The sequence below is a fragment of the Dipodomys merriami genome, unplaced genomic scaffold (genome assembly GCF_024711535.1).
Source record: "Dipodomys merriami isolate MVZ:Mamm:240054 unplaced genomic scaffold, mDipMer1.0.p SCAF_60, whole genome shotgun sequence".
NCBI lineage: Eukaryota > Metazoa > Chordata > Mammalia > Rodentia > Heteromyidae > Dipodomys > Dipodomys merriami.
Window position 1 is genome coordinate 4,845,132 of NW_027206180.1, and position 20,070 is coordinate 4,865,201.

The window sequence follows — 20,070 nt, forward strand, 5'->3', positions numbered from 1 at the left end:
GATCTCAGCCTCCCAAGTAGCTAGGGTAACAGGTGTGAGCCACCGGGGCCTGGCTCTGGGTGGTTTCTAAACAATCTTTCCCTGCCTTGGGAGTCTCTGGCATGGGCTCACTCTGGTCAGGGTGTCAGCCTCCAAGGCAAGCTGGCGCTGTGGAAAGTGGATGCCCCCTCTGAGAAAGCGTTCTTCCAAGAGAAGAAAGTTCATATCTCCTGGATTAAAATGCATTTTAAAACATCTTACTTGGACATATTCTTTGCGTTAACCTTGCATACATTGAGGGAAAAAAAATAAACCAGCGTGGAAAAAGAGATAAGGGGCCAGTCTGTCTTGAATTTTATTCCCCTAGAGAACTCTTCAAAATTTATATCCTCTTTATTACGGGGTGATGGCAAACTGTCCCTCTGGTGATTTTAGTCCCTCCTACGTCTACCTCCTCTCCAGTGCCTGCTGGACTTCTGTCCGAGGCTCAGCCGAAATAGAGCTAAGCAAGTATCTGTTACTACAGCTGGCTTCCAGCAGGGGGAAAAAAATCTCGTCTTTTGGGATCTCAGTTTTCCTTCTTTGGAAATTAGGAAAATAAAGTATATGCCATTAGATATGCTACTTAGATTGAGAAGTCACTTTACGGTGAGGAAAATCAGGTGCTAAAATGTGGGCCGTGTGAGACTCACGAAATACACAGAGCCATCTCTGACGGCTGCCCGAGGAGGAGGGCAGGGAATGGTGGTTTGTTGTTGCTGTTGTTTTTAAATCAAAATTGAATGCAGTGATCCAGAATTAGAAGCTGCATTTGCCCCAGGAAATCTGAGACACCCCACAACCACGCTGGTAGGTTCTGGAGGCTTGATTTGTTGTAGATGCCAACGTGGAAAGAAGACATATCCAAGGAGAAGACGTATGTGAAGGAGAGAGGAGTCATCTTACAGTGTCCCAACTTCCTCTCCCTAACCTGTTTCTATAGAAACACCCTGTGGCTGGGGGATGATGGTGAGGATGAACTCTCCTGTGCCAGGGGTTGGTGCTGAGGGTTCCTGTGAGTGAACCACAGTGACTTCTCCCAACCCAATGGCCAAAGACCAACCCACAGTCCCCGATTTACAGCGAAGGCACTTAAAGATCAAATAGCTCAAAGGGATTCTCCATGTTGTCCACGGTGGGAAGGGCCTTCACGTCTGCTTAAACCTGCGCCTGTAACGATCTGTCTGTCAGTAGAAAACACTGGCTGGAGAAGGTACACACCAAAGTGGGTGCCATGCCTCTTTAAAAGGGGCGATCTTGATTCCTGATGCAACCACAGACCGTGCTTTGTTGTTTGGTCAAAGCACGGGTCCCCAGCGTGTTGGCGTTGGGAGTGTGGCTGGGAGACTGCCCCGGTGGAAGCCCGAGTCACCATTCAGATGAAATGAATTGGCTCACCGCCACCTCCGTGTAGACAAAGGCCCATTCATAACCACCTGCACGGGAAGACACCTGCCCGCCCATCAGACAAGACCCAAGTGACCGATCACGTTTGCTGATTCGGATGGGAACTATGGGGCCTTGTTGGCAGCTGATGAAACCGTGCGAAGAGAAATCAGATGGGACTTTTACAGGGATGCATTTTAGAGAAGGGGGGGACACTGATGTGAATAAATAGCCTGGCCTTGCGCATTCCCTACCCAGTGATCTCTGGCCAAGAGAGGGATTCATGATGGCCGTGGGTGAGTTAAAGAAACTTCCTAAGAGAAGGGGTTTTGAGGGATGGGAACCACTGAGAACTCGTGGAAGGAAGGGCTTGGAGATAATAACAGATCAGGGAACTGATGATCACAACGTGATGGGGGAACACGCATGCCTGTAATCTTGGGCCAAAACATTTCCGTCTGGTGACCGAGGTGGTGGAGGGAGAAGGATGCTTGGGGATGCTTCTTCCTCACACGCGCCCAGCACGGTGCAGGGAACCTGAGCCTGGACGCAGTGAGGAAACGGGCCGGCTGACTTGCTATTGGGGCTTGTACTCCTCACACTCTTTACTTGGCTTTTCTTGCTCGTGATTGGTGCTCTACCATTCGAGCCGGGCCTCCAAGTCCAACGTTTTGTTGATTCACTGAAGATGGGTGGTGTCTCAAAGTCTTTTCTGCCTGGACTGGCTCTGAACCCAAAGCCTCCAGATCTCAGCTTCTTAGGTAGGTAGGATAACAGGTGTGATATCCCTGGTACCTGGCTTGACTATTCTTTACTGAGTCTCTCTAAGTCAGCTTTCTCTGAACTCCCCTGCCCTCTGACAAAAGTCCCTCCTTTAGACGTTTTGCATGCCAATTAACTATGAAAACGCACTGCGGGGTTTTCAGGAGAGTCTAATTTTAGGGGAATCAATCATTGTGATCCACACCAGGGAGGAAAATCATCTGAAGTCATTTATTTCTGTCGAATAGCTGCACACCCATGCAGAAGTAACTCAGAGGCCACCTATCCACACACCCTGCCCGGGTCCGGGAACCCTGGCACGGCATTCATCACATACTAGCTAGCGACAGTCAAACAGAACACCCTCAAGAACAAAACCTCAAACAACAAAAGAAAGACCTGGCAAAGAGATGGAACATCTGATTTTTTTTTAAGTTGTCATCTCTATAGATGTTGTGTGAACCAAGAGTCTCCCGTGTGTGTGTGTGTGTGTGTGTGTGTGTGTATGTGTGTATGTGTATGTGTGTGTGTGTGTATGTATGTATGTGTGTGTGTGTGTGTGCGTGCGTGCGTGCGTTGTGCGCGTGTGCGCGCGCGTTTTCCCTTGTGTTTAACTGCCGTTCCTTGGTTGTTGGTTGGCAGTAGAGCTGACTCACAGAGGAGGGAGATTCACTCAGGAGTCTTCCCAGCTCTATGGAGTCTGATTTCTGCCTTCTCCTGTAAACCCTCCCTTCAGAGCTCAGGGATTCCGCTGCTGCTTCATCGTTAGGATTTATTTGCTTGTATGTGTGTGTGTGTGTGTGTGTGTGTGTGCGCGCGTGCGCGTGCGTGCTTCATCGTTAGGATTTATTTGCTCTGTGTGTGTGTGTGTGTGTTGGTGGCCTATGGAGTCAATGATATGCAGCTCAGGAAGTGTGTAATTAGGCCCTGACATGACCAAAGGAGTTGTTATAACTTGTCAGTGGCAAAAGCATCTGCCCATATAGCTGTGGCAGCTGTGGTCTACTGGGTTTGGAATTTCACCCCTCATTGTCCCCCAATTCCTAGCTGGTCCAGTTGGTGAACTATTACAGGATTGATTTTTATATTTTATTATTATTTTTTTAACTGCTGCAATTACACATTCCTGCAATCGTGTCTTCACAGTTAGGAAGCCATTACAGATTATGGACTGAAAGGTAATTAGTTCTTGGAACAAAAACTTAGAGAGAGAGAGAGAGAGAGAGGGAGGTGTGTGTGTGTGTGTGTGTGTGTGTGTGTGTGTGTGTGTGTGTGTGTGTGTGTGTGTGTGTGTGTGTGTGTGTGTGTGTGTGTGTGTGTGTGTGTGTGTGTGTGTGTGTGTGTGTGTGTGTGTGTGTGTGTGTGTGTGTGTGTGTGTGTGTTTCAGAAATAAGAGATGCCCAGAAAATAGCATTGTTTGGTGGCGGCTGTATTGCTTTTCTCCACTCACACATTGGCCCCAAAGTTTAAAAAAAAACCATCAACGGTGATAGGACTGGAAGAGCTACCCATTCCCCGCTTCACAACTTCAACTGTTGCCAAATGAAATAAATCCTGGCATGCTAAAGGGCAACTTGAGAGAATGGACTTACATTAGTCATAAACCTTTTGGAGAATGCGCCATCAGAACCATTTTAAAAGAAATCCAAATATCTGTCTATAGATATCAGTTATTAAGGGTATTTACTAATTTTTGTCTGGTATATATACCTTGTCACGGGGCTATCTCAAGCAACACATTTCATTCTAGCTATCTTAAAGCTATCGAGAAGAATTAGATTCCCACGCCCCTCTCTCTTTTTTTCTCTTTCCTTCTCCCTCTCTCCCTCCTTCCCCACTGGAATTTGAATTTAGGGCAGATACTCCATCACTTGATCGCCTTTTGATTTCATTATTTTTCTAATGATGTATCACTTTTTGCCTTGGTTGGCCTGAACTACGATCCTCCTATTTTCTGCTTACCACAAAGCTACAATGATAAGTCACTATGCTCGAGAGTTTTATTAGTTGAGATGGGGGTCTCACCAACTTTTTATCTGGACTGGCCTCAGACCTTGATTTCTCCTGATCTCAATTTGAACAGCTAGGATTACAGGCACATCTGTGTTTGTGTTTAAAACTGGAGTCTACATAAAGACCTGGACATGCCCTCTTAGGCACTGGAGTAGAAGAGGGTCTGAAGAAAGACACTAGTGACTTGTTTCTTCTACATTCCTATTCCAAGATGATAAAGCACGTTTTTTTTTTTTTTTTTTTTTTTTTTTTTACAAAAGTTAACACACAAGTGCTCATCAGAATAAGTATTGAAAAGAGAACAGGAAAGCAAAGGAACTGCAGCAAAGCATGACTCAACAGCGTCTAAGAACGGCTCCTCTCAGGTAGTGAGACTGTGACTTCAAATGAGCATCCTCTGGCCTGCGAGAGGAAGATAAAGCCTGTCTGTTTCCCGGAAGCGGAAGCTGGCTGCCATATGAAGTGGTCCGTGTCCTATTTCCAGCTTCCCAAGCCAGGAAACACATACTTGCAGGCCATCACCGGATCTTGAACTAGCCCAAGGAGATGATGTCTCGAATAAAGCACTGGCAAAACCCCTCAGGCTATGTCCTTGGAAGCATGGCAGAGAGCAGGTGTGAGGAGCTGATGCCGGCCCTTACCAGATTTGGCTGTCTGGAGAGAACTGGGGAAAGCAAAGCTAAGTTCCTCTTCACCCAGCCCCCAACTAGCTAGAGTCCATGCGACCTCTACTTTTAAGCTTTTAATATTCTACCACAATGTTAAAGAAAAAAAGGAGGGGGTGAGGGGTCTCAAAATCAAGAAGTCTATAACAATTTAGCCTGTCTATAAGACAAAATAAACCAAGGCATTTAGGTGGTAGAGTAAGTTCTCCATTCAGAATGCTCAGCTACTTTAAGGCGGACACCGTATGAACCTCTGATAAGGAGTCTGAATAGAAGGGCACCTCATTTTAAGTGCAATTATTTGCCTGTCTCTTTTTAACAAGAGGATTTCTGTATTACTTAATCTGAGTCCAGGAAAAAAAAAACCCTCCTAAAATAGATAGGGAGTAAATTGCAATAATGGAAATCAACCCAAAGTTCTGTACTTTTTCAGTTCATATCTGCATAAGATTGTACACAGGATCTACTGAGCTCCACTTAGCATAGACTAGATTATGATGATGAAAGATTATGAGAGGTCCTTCTTTCCTCCCTTCCTCCCTTCCATTCTTCTCTCTCTCCCTCCCTTTCATTCTCTCCCTCCCTCTTTTTTCCTCCCTTCCTAATTTCCTTCTTCCTTCCCTCCTTCCTTTTTTCTTTTTTCTTTTGTCGGTCATGGGGCTTGAACTCTGGGCCTGGGCGCTGTCCCTGAGCTCTTCAGCTCAAGGCAAGCGCTCTACCGCTTGAGCCACAGTGCCACTTCTGGATTTCTAGTGGTTTATTGGAGATAAGAGTCTCAAGGACTTTCCTGCCCAGGCTGGCTTTGAACTGCAATCCTCAGATCTCAGAACCTCCTGAGTAGCTAGGATGACAGGCGTGAGCTACTGGCCCCCCTCCCTCCTTTTTATTTACACATCTACTTATGCACTTATTTATCGTTTATGTCTATCTGTATCCACTATTTGTATCTAGCTACTTATTTCTCTTTTTTTCCAGCTACTTATTTCTATCTGTGTTCACTATCTGTATCCAGCTACTTATTTATATTTAAGTCCATTTAAGTAGGGCTATCTCAAACTCCAAAGACATAGCTACTTATATCTATTGAGTTTTAAGGAAAGATTCCCAATCTGTCTCTGAAGTAGAGTCTGTGATGGATATGCTATGTGGATCCAATTTAAATGATGCTCAGTCATATGTACCCTATGACCCACTGAACTTGATGAGTCCTACTAGTATTAAGGTTTGCCTAGTTATTCTTACGAGTCCCTGTGAAGCATAGAAGAGTGTGTGTGTGTGTGGGGGGTGTCTTGTCTGTGTGTGTGTCTGCAGAAAGTAAAAACTGATTGCCATTATTTAGTTGGGCTGCTTTTACGTTGAGATATATAGAATCTCCAAAAGTCTACCGTGTATGTCTCACCCAGAGCAGCTTCCTATGTACTTTCTAACAATATTTTGACACTGTAACTTCCAAGTCTTAATGAGGAATCAAATAAGATGAAGAGCCCGTGGCTTGCAATCTCTCCCACTCCATCCAGGGACGCAGGCACAGCCCGGCATTGCCAATCCTCTCTCAAACGCTTCCTGGTATCTATCCGCAGACCTTGAAAGACAACGCGTGCTTTGCTCACGGGAAGGAAGGGAACGGCCGTGGCAGCTCTAAGTGCCGTCCTGTGTACGCTCCTGATACTCGTGAGTCAAACCCTCCATCTACCTTCCTCTGTAACTGCTTCCCTTCTGCCCTACGTAGGGGAGACAACTTGCATGCACAGACCACGAGGAACCGTTAGTTCTGACCAGCACGACAAGCATGAGCAGTGTCTGCCTCCCTCCACACCCCCCACCAACTTTTTTTCCTGAAAGCAACGTACACGGCCTGCGTCGTTCTCCAAAGATACACGGCATTGCTCATTCACCGATTAATCATTCATTGAAACCAGGCACTCTTCCCTTCCCCACCCTCCCAGTTGGTCTGCTGAGAAAAAAAAAAAAAAAATGCAACCAGAAACCAAGTCATAAACCCAAGAAGAAACCAAGAGCCAATGAATACCAAGATGTCCAACCACCCCGCCAGCCCGGCCTTCATTCAAGCAAAGCCATTCACCGAGCTAATGTGATGGGCCTCGAGCACATCGGACAGGTCAGCAACACCGCGTGGCATGCAATGACCAGATGACCACCCACCCCGCTGCCATGCTCTGATTGGTTCTAGCTTGGGGGTGGGGGAAGGAGGGGAGGGACAATCAATCTCCTTGTGCCAGTTTAGCTCTGCTTCAAAATGAGGTTACCAAAAACAAAAAAAAGAAAAGAACTGGCGAACCTCCCGTGCTTACCCAACGTTTTGTAAATGCCAAGGAGAGACGTCTGCCTATCCCCCATTTGATTCGTCCAGGAGACGACAGAAATTACCTAGATCAGCTCTGACTCTTTCGTTTGGGGAAAAGCTCTGCCCATGCCAGCTGGTCTTCATTTTGGAGGTCAACATCCCGAGATGCTCAGGGTACCCAGAGATCCTCACCATGTGATCATTTCACCACAAAGCTGATGAGCGGGGAGCTGCAGAGCGCCCACTAAACACCTTCGGGGGCTGTCCGGAGGCTAGCGCAGAGCAAGCTTTCTCAGAGGTCCCTGAGTCTTTAATTTGACGAGGGCTTAATTTTGTGCTGATAAAAGGTAAAAACTGGACCACCAGGGGAAATCTCAAAACTTCTCTCGCTTTTCAAAACGTCTGAAGAGTGAATCTCCTGATTACAGGGAAAAGTTTGGTGCAGTTTTTTTTTTCCCCCCTTTTGATCAAATTGACAACCAGCGAACGTTTCCAAAACATTCTCCAGGCCTGCTGATTTTTCCTTCCTACTTTATAGAAGGCATTTCTTTCTTTCTTTTTTTTTTTTTGGTTCAGAAGTAGAACTCTCTTTGTAATCCTGTCTTCTAGAGAAAAGGAACTAAGAGTCTATAACCATGGTGATGCTGTGATAGTGTAAAAATAATTTATTATCCAGCTGCCCCCGAGAGAGATTCTAGATGCTGAATAGAGATTCTAAAGTTATTCTGATACATCCCCCCCCATAAACACACACACTCAAAATGTGTGTCTTTATAAAAGGACTTTCCTTTGCTACCTCTGTTTACTAGGAATAGAAAAGGAGGGTATCGCATCCTTGAGAGACACACCATCAATCAAACCAGAAGTGTCATGTGCGAGATTGTTTTCTGGTGATTCACCTAGTCCTGTATTGACCTCCGTGAATAATTCCATAGATGACAAGAATCTTGCTTATAATAACACTAAATAGGGCCAGTAATCAATTTCCACAGAAACCAAGGAGACCTAATATGTAAATGTCTCTAATGAACAACAAGAGCCCAATTACTTGGACAAGAATATAGTTAGTTGGTTTCTTCAACTGTAACGGTTATATACTAAACTGGGAATTACAGAGTTATAAAAGATTTACCAGTCCAAGGATGAGGATATTTTCAGTAGGATGTTGCCAATGGAAAAAAATCTTAATATTATTAATATTACAGAACTTATACATGTATTTTGCATAATAGTATTTCCAACTGCAGAAAAATTTTAGATGAAAACAAGTGGGAATGGCTAGTTCCTTAAGTAATTCTAGGGAGAACAAAATTGAAATGTTGCTTACTTATTATTTTTAGATATCTAGAGTGGTCTTATTGAAGAAGGCGATTTAAATTATATCTTTGTAATTAACCTCTTTTTTTCTTCAACTTGGGGATAGATGCACATATCCTGAGAAGCAAGATAAACATTCAAAGAAAATAAATCTGTTTAAGGTTCTTATAATTGTACAGCAGGCTAAAGTCACTATAATTATAATTACATATGGAGTGGGTGTTTGAGAATTTAGCATCTTGGAGATATTTTCATGGAAATAATTAAGGGTTGTGGTTGAACCCATTACAATTGATAACACGTGAATCCTCAGTGCACAGAAATGAATCACAGCACGTCTTTTCATTTGCTGAAGGATCTTGAGTATTTCAAGATTGTCATCGTTTTTTTTTTTAATTAGCCTTATTGACCTTCTGGATTTTCCAAAACCCAGCATCTACGTGTTTTGAAGACAGTGCACATGAAATATTTTTGCACCAGGGCAAATGATTATTGGGCACCACAGCTATGTCTTGATGGTGCTTTGGATTTCTTTTAAGGCTTCCTACAGTCCAGAGAACCTTGGGCTGTTTTTATTATTATTGTTATTATTATTATTAATTAATATCACCTCAGACAACCAGACAGCAGATCTCAACTGTACCTTGCCAAACATGTCATTCCTTACAAATAGATGCATGGGGCTTTCCAAGGGCAAACCTTCAAATTTGGGGATTTCATTTGCTTTATTATATTGCAGACACATTCTGTAGCTACCAGGAGCTAACAGCCCATCCTGTGAGAAATGGAATGAAACGGCTAGAAAAGCACCCCACAGCAAACTGAGATAGGAACTCAATTACCCACAGGCCAGGTGGGAGACCCAGGGCTGCCGACAATTCTCATTCAAGAGTCAGGTCCATTGCCTGCTTACCTGTCTGCCCCAGCATGCCTCAGCCACACATGCAAAAGTCGTTACCATTCTTGTTTTATTCATGAGACACATTTTTTTTTTTAATGAAAGGAGTCATTACCAACATAAGCATCCTCTATGACATTTTGAACATGCAGAGCATCTGAACATTCACATTGACGTCCCCAGGAAACAAGAGCCAAGAAATTTTTGCATTCAGTATGGAAACGCACGCTCTGATCTTTTCAAGGCACCTAACTCCAAACAAAAAAAAAAAAAAAAAGAAAGAAAGAAAGAGAGCCCACTACGACTTGCTGTTTGAGGAAGGAGCTCAGCTCCAGCAGCCCCCATACACACTCATCCTGATGTCTGCGTTCCTCAGTCCCTCCCCAGTACCAGCCTTCACAGGGGAAAGCAGTCCTTAGCAAATCAAAAGTCCTGTGGGTGGGACCGGACCCCGGGGGCAGTGCTAAAAAGGAACGAGTCTCTTCAGGAGAGCCAAGTGCTCTCTGCATTCCCGTATTTTGAGTTGAGGAAGCAATGGAGAGTACGCTTGCCTGGGTATCCAATGGGAAAAGAAGGTTCTGGAATGGAAAGCAAACCTGCCAGGCTTATCTTCTGTGTTTGTTTTTGTTTTGTTTTCTTCCTGGGAGTCAGGTGAAAACATGATGGTTTTTGGTTTTTTTTTTTGAATACAGAAGACCAGCAGAAGGTTAAGTAGAGAGTGTGTGTTGAAACAAGGAGTATACAAGCGAATGTGTGTGTGTGTGTGTGTGCGCGTGGTGCACGTCCAAGTACACAAGGCAGTAGGGTCACAGGGGTAGAGAGACTGGAGAAACACAACAAAGCAGCTACCAAGAGACGCAGGGCATCCTCACAGCGGGGGAGGGGGAGGAGCTGAGAACCAAGGAGGCCTGGAGAATCCAGCCATCCCCATGACCTGAGCAGCCCATCACAGGCCGACCGCCTAACTTCTTTTTGGGGGGTGGTGGTGGTGTGAGGGGGCCTTCCGTCCCCGGTGATCATGCATTTTTGTTTTTCAACAAGACCGGAGGCGAACCTCCCAACCCACCCCCTAAGTTTGTCAAATGCAAGAAGGGAGACCCTTACCTGTCACTGTAGGCGGCGGCAGTGGCAGGGGTAGGCTGGGCGTAGCGGTATGCGGCGTAACCACCCTGGAACACAAGGAGAAACCGGAGTGAGGGGGGGTGCAGAAGAGCCCACCCCCAGGATGCCCAGCACGGACGGTGACCCAGAGCTACCAAACTACAGGCTCAGGTGAGGCACAGCTTAGTATGGAAGAAGTACGGAACACAAAGCAGAGAGACCGCGTGTTAAAGGTTAGCCCTGCCAAGCACATCCCGAAGAGAGAACCACAGGCCCCTCGAGGGAAACCAGACCCAAGCGTTAATGGCGAATTATCTGGAGAATTATGGGTCGGGGGAGGGGAGTCCTCCTAAAGACTGCTTAGCGTTTGCTGAACTTTCCAGATTTTCAAAATTGATTGTGCCTTACCATGATATCGGACAGATAGGAACCTCAGTATTTAAATAATCCCTGATTATTTTCTCTTAAAAGTCAAGTCAATGAGCTCGTACTTATTTCTAAAAATCGAACTCTTTGGTTGAAAGCTTGCTATGAAATGCTTGCCTGTATAGTCATGTAACCACAAAGGCCCTTGGAGAAGACTTCTGTCAGCTTTCTAAACATTACATAGTTACTAAAAAATCATATATTTTTATTTTGAAGTGAAGGATGAGCCCTTGTTAAACAGTTCTGTCTCCTGGGCTAGAGTAGTATCACATGGCTATTTGTCACTCCGGTTCCGATGTGGGAGGTAATGTGAAGAAACACGATAAAGTCTTCTAATTTGTAAATAAAATCATTAAGAGGAGAAAAAAAATTGTCTGGAAAAGAGAAATAATTAACATGTAGTTGTTATGTACCAGTAATCGCAATTGTTCAATTTAGCCAAGAGCGCGAGCAAGTGGGCATATTCAAAGGAAAATTGTGTGTAGTGAAGCTGTGATGATCAAACTGTGAAAATAACAGAGCTCGCTGCTCAACAGACCATGGAGCTATGTCAGCCGCCGTCCAATGACCTCAGTGCAATTAACAAACATGGTCCAGCTTCCACCGAGAGCGTGGGGACTCTTCGGGGTTCTAATTAGAATATGCAGTCCATAACCCTCTGAGGGGAAAGATTCTCACCCTCACCAGGAAGGGGAAACTCAGGCAAGAATGGCACATCCCAGGGCCTCACAGCCAAGGGAAGGCAAGTGTTGTTTTATTGGGTTTTACGTACAGGGGCAAAGCTAAGTAGTAGGAGAGGAATTATGTAAAGTGGGGGAAACTCTTTAAAACAAAAAAAATCTTTTGAAATGTTGGTAAACTGATCCCAGTATTTGCTTTCTATGCAGTTCTGACTACAGCTAGCTCTCCCAGCAGATGGAATCTGTTGTTTATTCCAGGCACAGCAATTTGGGAAGCTGAGTGTCGTGTTCTGAGTATCAGCTTTGTTGCAAATACATCCAAGACATCCTGACAGCTGAGCACCAATAATTTGGAGCCAGTATCTTTTTGTGAAAGTCTTATTTAAAGAAAAAAAAAAGTAAACCAGAAAACAAAACACACGAAGTTTTAAGAAATAGAAATTATTATTTTTTTTTAAAAAAAGGGTCTCAGCCAGACACCACCTGGTGTTCCAATTACCATGTTCTCTGGTGAAGAGTAAGAGGGGAAACTCATTAAATGTGCTGCAAAGTCACAGAGGCAAAGGACTTGTCATACTAGCTCTGAGCTCAAGATGGTAGGATGAGGGACTGTGGAGAAATTAGGTCACCAGATTTCTGGAGCCATTCTTTTCATCTGCTTGTCCATCGTCCCGGCTTTTATGACACATCAGAAGGGAACAGGTGTGCGAAGATGTATATAAAACTTAATGAGGTAGGAAGGGGTTGGAACTGCCTAGCTGATCATCGACAGGCATTAGCAGCAGTGTTGAAGTGTGTGTGTGTGTGTGCATATGTGTGTGTGTGTGTATTGGTTTTCTGTTTCCCAAAACATCAAAATGGTATTTGCATAGGCACCATGTAAACTGTCACTCAGTGGCAGAGGATCTGGTCCCAGCAAATATTTCTAGCAACTATCCTTGGCTTGAACTTTGCGTTCCCTTCCCAGATGCTGCTGCACCTCGGGTCCCTGAAAGTAGAGAGGAAGTTTTTCAGCCCCTGCGGGGGAGTGACTGGGTTGGTGTTTATCACAGGGAAACACAAAACTCAGCTGTGTACACCTGGGCCGCCTCTGCAGAAGTCTGGGGTCACCTCTGAAGATGTGGGGAATGCTGCCTATTGTCCAAATCTGCCAACGGCTTGCCTGGGTAGAGGGGAGGAAGTGTGTGTTTCTATGTAAAGACAAACGCAGGTGTTCAATGCTTTGATGTTTGCCTTTGTTATCTGGGAATCCATTAACAAGTTTTCTTGACTCAAGAGTCAATACCATATTTCCCTAGTCTTTTGTGAGTTACCAGGGAGATTTTGGATCTTGATCTGCCTTTTATCTCCGCCCAGGGGACAAGCATGTTCTGGCAGTGGTATCAGTAACCGGTTGTCTTCTGTGGGTCCTGGACCTTTGCAATGTGCCTGCTGCAATCCGCTGAAAACTTTAATTTGACTTCAAATAGCCCTGAGAGGCTGCAGGAATGGACGGGACAAGCCCGAGCGCTCCTTGACCACCAGACAACTCGGTCAGAGTTAGATTAGACGTTTTCACAGCCCCCTGCCTCTCAATATCGCGCTGTCTTCCTTGCTATTTTTTTCTCCTGCATGTAAATTCATATTAAGAGAGCAACAGAGTTGTGTATGAGCTCTCTGTGTGTGCATGCACCGTAAAATGATCAAAAAGAGAGAGAGAGAGAAAAAGAATTGCCTTAATTTGCCTTTCTATCAGGGGCCTGCGGTCGATGTTTTTGTCCCACACTGCAGCTTGCTTCTGCATCGTGGTGTTTGACAAAGGAGGGGTCCCCAACCCCTGTTCCTTGTGGAACCTAGTGCCCCTAGATGTTTTGATTGAAAAAAAACAACAACAAATGTGCCCTTGACACATAGAATTTCTCCCACCACCCACCCAAACAATGAAACATCCTCACTTGTTCCCATTTGGGGCAGCAAATGATACAAAAAGTGACTTTAACTAGAGAGAACTATTCCCTAGCCCCTGTGGCCCTCTCCTACCTCTATCAACTAATAAGGACTTCAAAGAAACCCACTGATTACAGACGGACAGGTTTCTTTTGTTTCTGAAGCCTGGGCCAGTTCCTTCGGAGGATAGGCCCCACCGAAGACCTCAAATGATGCCTTGCGAAGACATCTTTGAAAAACAGAAGGGTGGGATGCTCAAGGTTCCCAGGGGAAGATAGGTTTGGGGAATGCTGGCCGAAACCAAAGGGTTCATGCTGTTCTGTTTCTTCACCCGGGAGGGATGTGGCTGAATGATCTCCAAGGCCTCTTGAAGTAGCTTGGTCGATGGGATGTACAGTGTTATGACCTCGGGGGGAAAAATCAGGGGGAGAAGAGGTGCCGAGAGCTGAGCAGGGGGCTGGAGAGGGAAAGCTTGGTGAGCTGGTGAGGTGGAGGGGGTTGCGTGTGGGAGGTGGTGGCTTCATCCCCCGTGAAGCAGGTGCAAGGTGTGATTCACAGCTCATTGCCCAGGGCAACGGCTTATTTAGAAGAACGTGTTGCAAAAAAAGAAACCCTGGAACACAGATCACAACTCCCTAGTTGTTTTTTGTTTAAATGGATTTATGCATTCTTCAACCTTCTGAAGGGTGACAAGAAGCCCAGTTTTTCTAGAAATGTGACCCTCTACCCCGATCTTAGGGATATTTTTTTAACGACTTTGCACTCTTGGAGGGCCAAGGACCTTTGTCACATCCAGGAGCGTTCAAAGTCAAAATTGGGTCCATTCTCATGGTGAAAGAATGCTCACTGACTAAGTGGGAATGCCAGGTGGTTGGGAGACTCCTGGGGTAACATCCCTCCTAACCACCCTCGGTTTGATATCCATTTTCACGTGTTTATTTCAGACGGGATCTTGCTCTGTATCCCAAGCTGACCTTCAACTCCCAATCCTTCTGCCTCAGCCTCCTGAGGGCTGGGATTACAGGTAGTCAGTACCATGTCTGGCTCTCTCAGATTCATCTTTCATTTTACTTGACAATTTTATGCTAGTTATAAACCAATCTCAAGAGCCTTAGCCAGCAATAGATGTATTGCCTCTCTTTTTTTTCTCTTCCTACAAATTTACTCATTTGGGGTTGCTTTAACAGCGGGGAATAGATTCCTATGGTTTAGCAATTGATATCAAATACATTTCTGATGGACACCAGAGGGTTTCAATGCTGGATGGTAAGAAGTTTGAGCTCTAAACATCTAAACATTCCAATGGACTCCTAGAACCTGTTTAAAAACAAATCGCCCAAGTAGTTGGTGCAGTATAAACCCCTTATTCTTATTGCTGCATTTACATTGCTCGAATTCATATACAAGAACCGAAAACCCAGGCTTGACCTCCACTGGGATAAACTGGTGATCCTCTCATCTCGCAGAATTCATGTTAAAAAACTGGAAAATTCACTCACGGTTTTGCTCTTCCTGTGTTAGAGAATATCTCCCCCCACCCACCCCACTGCCAAGAACCGTTTTGTTAGTAAGAACTTCACAGTAAACCCACACACAAGACGATGAGGTTGGTTTTTTTTTAACCCCAAAAGGTCAGGATTTCATACCTGCAGTAATTTATTGCCATACACAGGCTCTTGATACACTACTCTATAAGGAAACAGAAATGTAATGTTTTCAATGCAAAAAAATAAAATAACAAAAAGAAAAATAATGCATACATCAGACAGAAATCCCAGAGCAATTCAGTTACAAGTTTGCTTTTCTGAGTTCACGGAGACTCGTCATGATTGGACCCACCAAACCCCCCAACCAGTGGAGGACCAGGCAATGCCCAGCTCGTGGGGTGGAAAATCCATCCACTAAGGTGACAAAGGCGGCAGAGGAAGGGGACCAACTGTAGGATTTGTGGCCGAGACCTAAAACTGTGTCTATTTTTATTGTTAATTATTTCTGTGCTAGTCCTGAAGACTTGAACTCAGGGCCTAAGCACTGTCCCTGAGCTAGCTTGCTCTTTTCTCTTTTCTTTTTTCTCCTTCCTTCCTTCCTTCCTTCCTTCCTTCCTTCCTTCCTTCCTTCCTTCCTTCCTTCCTTCCTTCCTCTCTCTCTCTCTCTCTCTCTCTCTCTCTCTCTCTTTCTCTCTCTTTCTTTTTTACTCAAGGCTAGCTGTCTATCACTTGAGCCACAGCTCTATTTCTGGCTTTTTGGTGTTCCTGCCCAGGCTGGCTTTGAACTCCAATTCTTAGATCTCAGTCTCCTGAATAGTTAAGATCGCAGGTGTGAGCCAACAGCGCCCAGCCCGTATTTTATTTTTAAAGAAGGCAAAAGGATGATTTCATGGCTTCTCACCCTAACAGTCCAAGGGCACTACTGCAAAGGTGTGTTGATCCTGGGACTGGGGCTCTCTGGGAAAACCCCGGGGATGGAATTCTGGTGCTGATGAGTTGGGCTGCTAAGGCAACTGCGGTGTGGCAGCCAGACCTGTCTGGTTCCTTCATTTCTCCAGTTCAACTCCCAGCAGAGTAGCAATGCAGCTCACAAATCCACAGATTACAGGGGCACCTCGAAAACTACTTTGAACAGACGTACCTGTGTGTGTGGGGGGGGTGTGCATGGGTGAGTGTTTACAGCAGGTGCTGCTAATTCATATGTTCTCAATATGTCATTACCCACTCAACTCTAGAACTGACAAGATCTCCTTGGAACCCTTCATTTACACACACTGGCATGTGAAGGAGCACTCAGCATTCCCAGGAAGAAAAATCCTCTGGCTCTGCAGCAGACTTTAAGCTACTGGGGCATTTTTAAGGGAGTTAGGGACTTTCCTTTCTCCTTTGTAATTAGTTAATTTTTGGCAGTGTTGGGCCTCATGCTTGCTAGGCAGGTGGTCTCTCTCTTTCTCTCTCTCCACACTCCCAGGAAGGGATAGATGTATGGTTATATGTCTATATAATTGTGCATGTGTAATTATAGACACATAATACACGTATATATAATTGTGTATACATGTGTTTAATGTAATTGAGTTTTTCTTCCCAGCTAACGTACAGCCTCCTGGAGGTATGGCTGTCTACAATTCTTGCCGCCCACCCCCCTCCCTCTCATATTTGTCCCCGACTCTGGGCTCCCAACCCCTCCCCCACCCCCAGCTCTGATCATGTATAGGAATGTGACCTCCATACCACACTTTCTCCATGTCCATTCTGCCCCCAACTGCGTTTCTCAGAGTTCTGTGGCCATTTCAGCCTGTGCGCAGTGCCTGGGTGTTGAACTCTGTCACCAGATCATGAGACTGTCAGAGAAGATTTCTGGACAAATTATTTTCTTTTCTGGAAAATGTTTTCTCAGGAAAAAAAAATCCAGCATGAAGGGAATGAGTGTCCCCTGTGGCTGAGCTGTGGTTAGGAGATGAGGTGTTGTGGATGAAATGGTTAGCACCTTGTCTCTCTCGTAGATTCTTAGATTCTTTCCACTGTTGTTCCTCCTCCTCCTCCCCCTCCTTCCCCTCCTCCTTCTCCCCCTCCTCTTCTTCCTCCTCCTCGCCTTCCTCTCCTTCCTAGACTTGCATTCTACCAGTTGAGCCATACTTCCAGCCCTGCTTTCAATTGGATATTCTGGGAGATGGAATCTAGCAAGCATTTTTGGGGGGAGGGAGGCAGTGGGTGAGTTGCTGGGCTGGTTTTGAACCATGATATTCTAGATCTCAGCCTCCTGTGTCGCTAGGATCACAGGTGTCAGCCGTCGGCTGCATCTCATTTCTTTATTATTAAGCTTGGTGCACCCTGTAGTCGAAATGAGTTTATTTACGTGTGTGCCATTGGCAACGCCAGGCCATCTATGATCATCTCCCGGTCTCCCCTCCAATCCTCTCTTCTCTGGGAAGTGTAAGGAGGAGGCCCCTCTAGGCGGGAGGCGGTGGCTCTTCCACGGGGGAGCTCCTGCAGCACCCCAGCAGAACTAAGGAAGGCCCCGGGGGCATCCAGCACATCAGTAGGTAGGGTAGAAAGGCAACGGGAGAACAAAGGCAAAATGAGGGCGAAAGGAGGGGGTGTGTGGGAGAGGGCCGTTCTAGGTGCTGATGTACTGCAGGGCGGGAAGGATCTAAGCAGGACCGATGTGAGTCAGCCCCACTGCCTTGCGGACAAGGAACCAACCATGCTAGAGACTTAACTCCGAGTAACAATCACTGACAGGAAACCAGAGGCTTCAACCCCTGTGAGAGGTGACTCACTCAGCCCTCACCACGGCCTCAAACCTATTCATTAGCCCAAACTTCTATTTAGTAAAATAGACCCCCCCACACACACACATACACACACATACACACGACTTTCCAGGAATCTCTTTTACCCATCATCTCTTTCAAAACTGGAGTCGTGCAGACATTTATACCCATCGCCGTGAGAACGGTCGCTTAAATGCACACAGGCAAGGTTAGGAGGTCTTTCTAGTGAGGATGAACCTTGGGATGTAAATTGTAGAGTTCAGGGGATACATCAATTTCTTTCTCTTAAATGAACTTAAGAATACCTGTCTGGCTGCTAAGCTAGTAGTCCTGTTCACTACTGAAACACACACACACACCCCTGCCACCACCCCACCCACCCACCTCAGCAGCAACCTACTAGCAAAATATTCAGGATCCCAGGACAGAACCTTGTGCTGAGTGGATGAGCTCAAAATTACCATGGCAGCCAATGGTTCTGTCTCTTCATTGTATTATTTTGGATCTGCCTATGAAAACGTTTTTGTGTTTTTTTTTTCTTCCCTTTATCCTATGAAGAGTGAGAAAATAATGTGAAAGCATTTGGGCTGGTTGGATAATGAAGGAATTATTTGCCTACTTGTGTAACAGGAAATGCAAGACTGTCACTTCCTGTAAGTCTAACCTAGGGGGATACGTTTTTTTAAAGCAAATCTAATGAATTTGTGGAAGGCATGAACTCCTAAGGCCCTGAAGACATAAGAGGAAGTTCCCAGGGACTTATTATCATTATTATTCTTAATTTATTCTTAATGTTGATGAAGTGAGGTAACTTGGCAGTTGGTCTTGTGGTGGTGGTGGTTTTTAATTTCTCCATCCTTCATCTACATCCTTATGAAATGGAGCAGTACTAAAAGAATACATGACAATAACTAGCACTTAATTTGCATAATCTACCCTAGGCTCCATAAAGGCTGTGAGTGTGGTGTGATGTTTGGTTTCTGGGAAATCCAGGGACAGGTGTGAGTGCAGATCACTTGGCAGGTTTTTATTTTCAATGGCTCAAATATATCCTGCACCCTGGAATTCATGGAGTGGCATTCCTCTTGGCTAGAAATACCGTATGACCTTGAATGCGTGCATTGAGCCCACGCTTCCTACTTTTCTTGTTTTCATTCAAAAATGGCACAAACTGAAATTTGGAAAGAGGCATGAAAAGGAATAGCTTACATTATACAAAAAAAGAGGTAAATTTATTGTGACATAAGAAATGTAGTTTACTTGTTTGTAGCATACGAATAGTAAAAATTTTTTTAAATGACCTAACTCACAAATAATGGTAATACAGACGCTGTGGCCAATAATGCTAGAACTCAACAAAGCCCCCCGCTAAGATTCACATTCAGTCTCCAAACTGCCATGACTGGACATGCTAAGGGAATGGAATTACAAAACCAGCGTCTCTCTCTCATCTTCTAGTAAGTGACATCAATTTGATGAGAAATGCGATTTGGTTTTTCTTGGTCCTCTAGTCTATGAGACAGCAGCTATGATCCCCTGGACTCATTGAAGCCCTTGGTAATCCAAAAGTAAATTCTGGGATGTAGAAAGCTTCCTCCCCTCTGGCCCACTCATCTTCCACTGTGACCATGGCTATGAATCTGTGTGACACCCGCGTTGAACGCATCAAGGGACCTTTGTGAGGTAGAACTTCTCTTTCTGCCCTAGTGTGGATGCCAGTGTGTTCTGCTACACGGAGGGCGGGAGGGGGGGAGGGGGAGGGGAAGGAGCTTGTAGTATTGCGCTATGGAAGCGGGTTTCAATTCCTATCCCAGTGATGAGCTCTGTCCTGCTCTTTTCTAAGCATGGTTGACAAATTTTTCACTGCTGAAGATGGAATCCATCTTACTCTCTCTACACAAGTGCTCTAGCGTGGAGCCACACCCCAGCCTAGCAAACAATTCCAAATCATAGCCAAACAGGACTACTATCAGGTCAGAGAAAAGGAGAGCTTCATGCCAAAGCTCACGTCTGTTTTGGTAAGGGACTCAGGAGGAGGAGACACTTCTTCCTATAAAACCATCCATGTTCAGAGAGAGAGAGAGAAAGTGAATGAATATGACTCTTAGGGATGTTGTGATACATGAGTCACTACATTTATGAGGAGAGCATAAAAATATCAGCCATGAAAACACCTTTTGCCTTCTGCAGCTGGTACCCGAAATAATCTATACTGAAAACACCCGGACCGTATTGAGAACTTGAGAGACCATTTCTTGGGAGGGGTGGAGAGAAGCCACTGTCGGCTATGGGTAACGCTGACCCGGTCC

The 20,070-nt window shown here is 45.2% G+C and overlaps 1 protein-coding gene across 20 annotated transcripts in view; it reads right to left on the reverse strand.

The window, feature by feature from the left end:
• Positions 1-20,070, reverse strand: part of Rbfox1 (RNA binding fox-1 homolog 1) — a 1,026,253-nt gene that overhangs the window by 18,950 nt on the left and 987,233 nt on the right. For 19 of the 20 annotated variants that reach the window (XM_070003532.1, XM_070003525.1, XM_070003528.1 and 16 more), the window contains one exon: positions 10,469-10,533. In XM_070003532.1, coding sequence (XP_069859633.1) covers positions 10,469-10,533 — 65 coding nt within the window. Of the gene's footprint in view, positions 1-10,468; positions 10,534-15,143; positions 15,187-20,070 lie in introns of all 20 variants that reach the window. The other variant, XM_070003535.1, reaches the window with a different exon arrangement.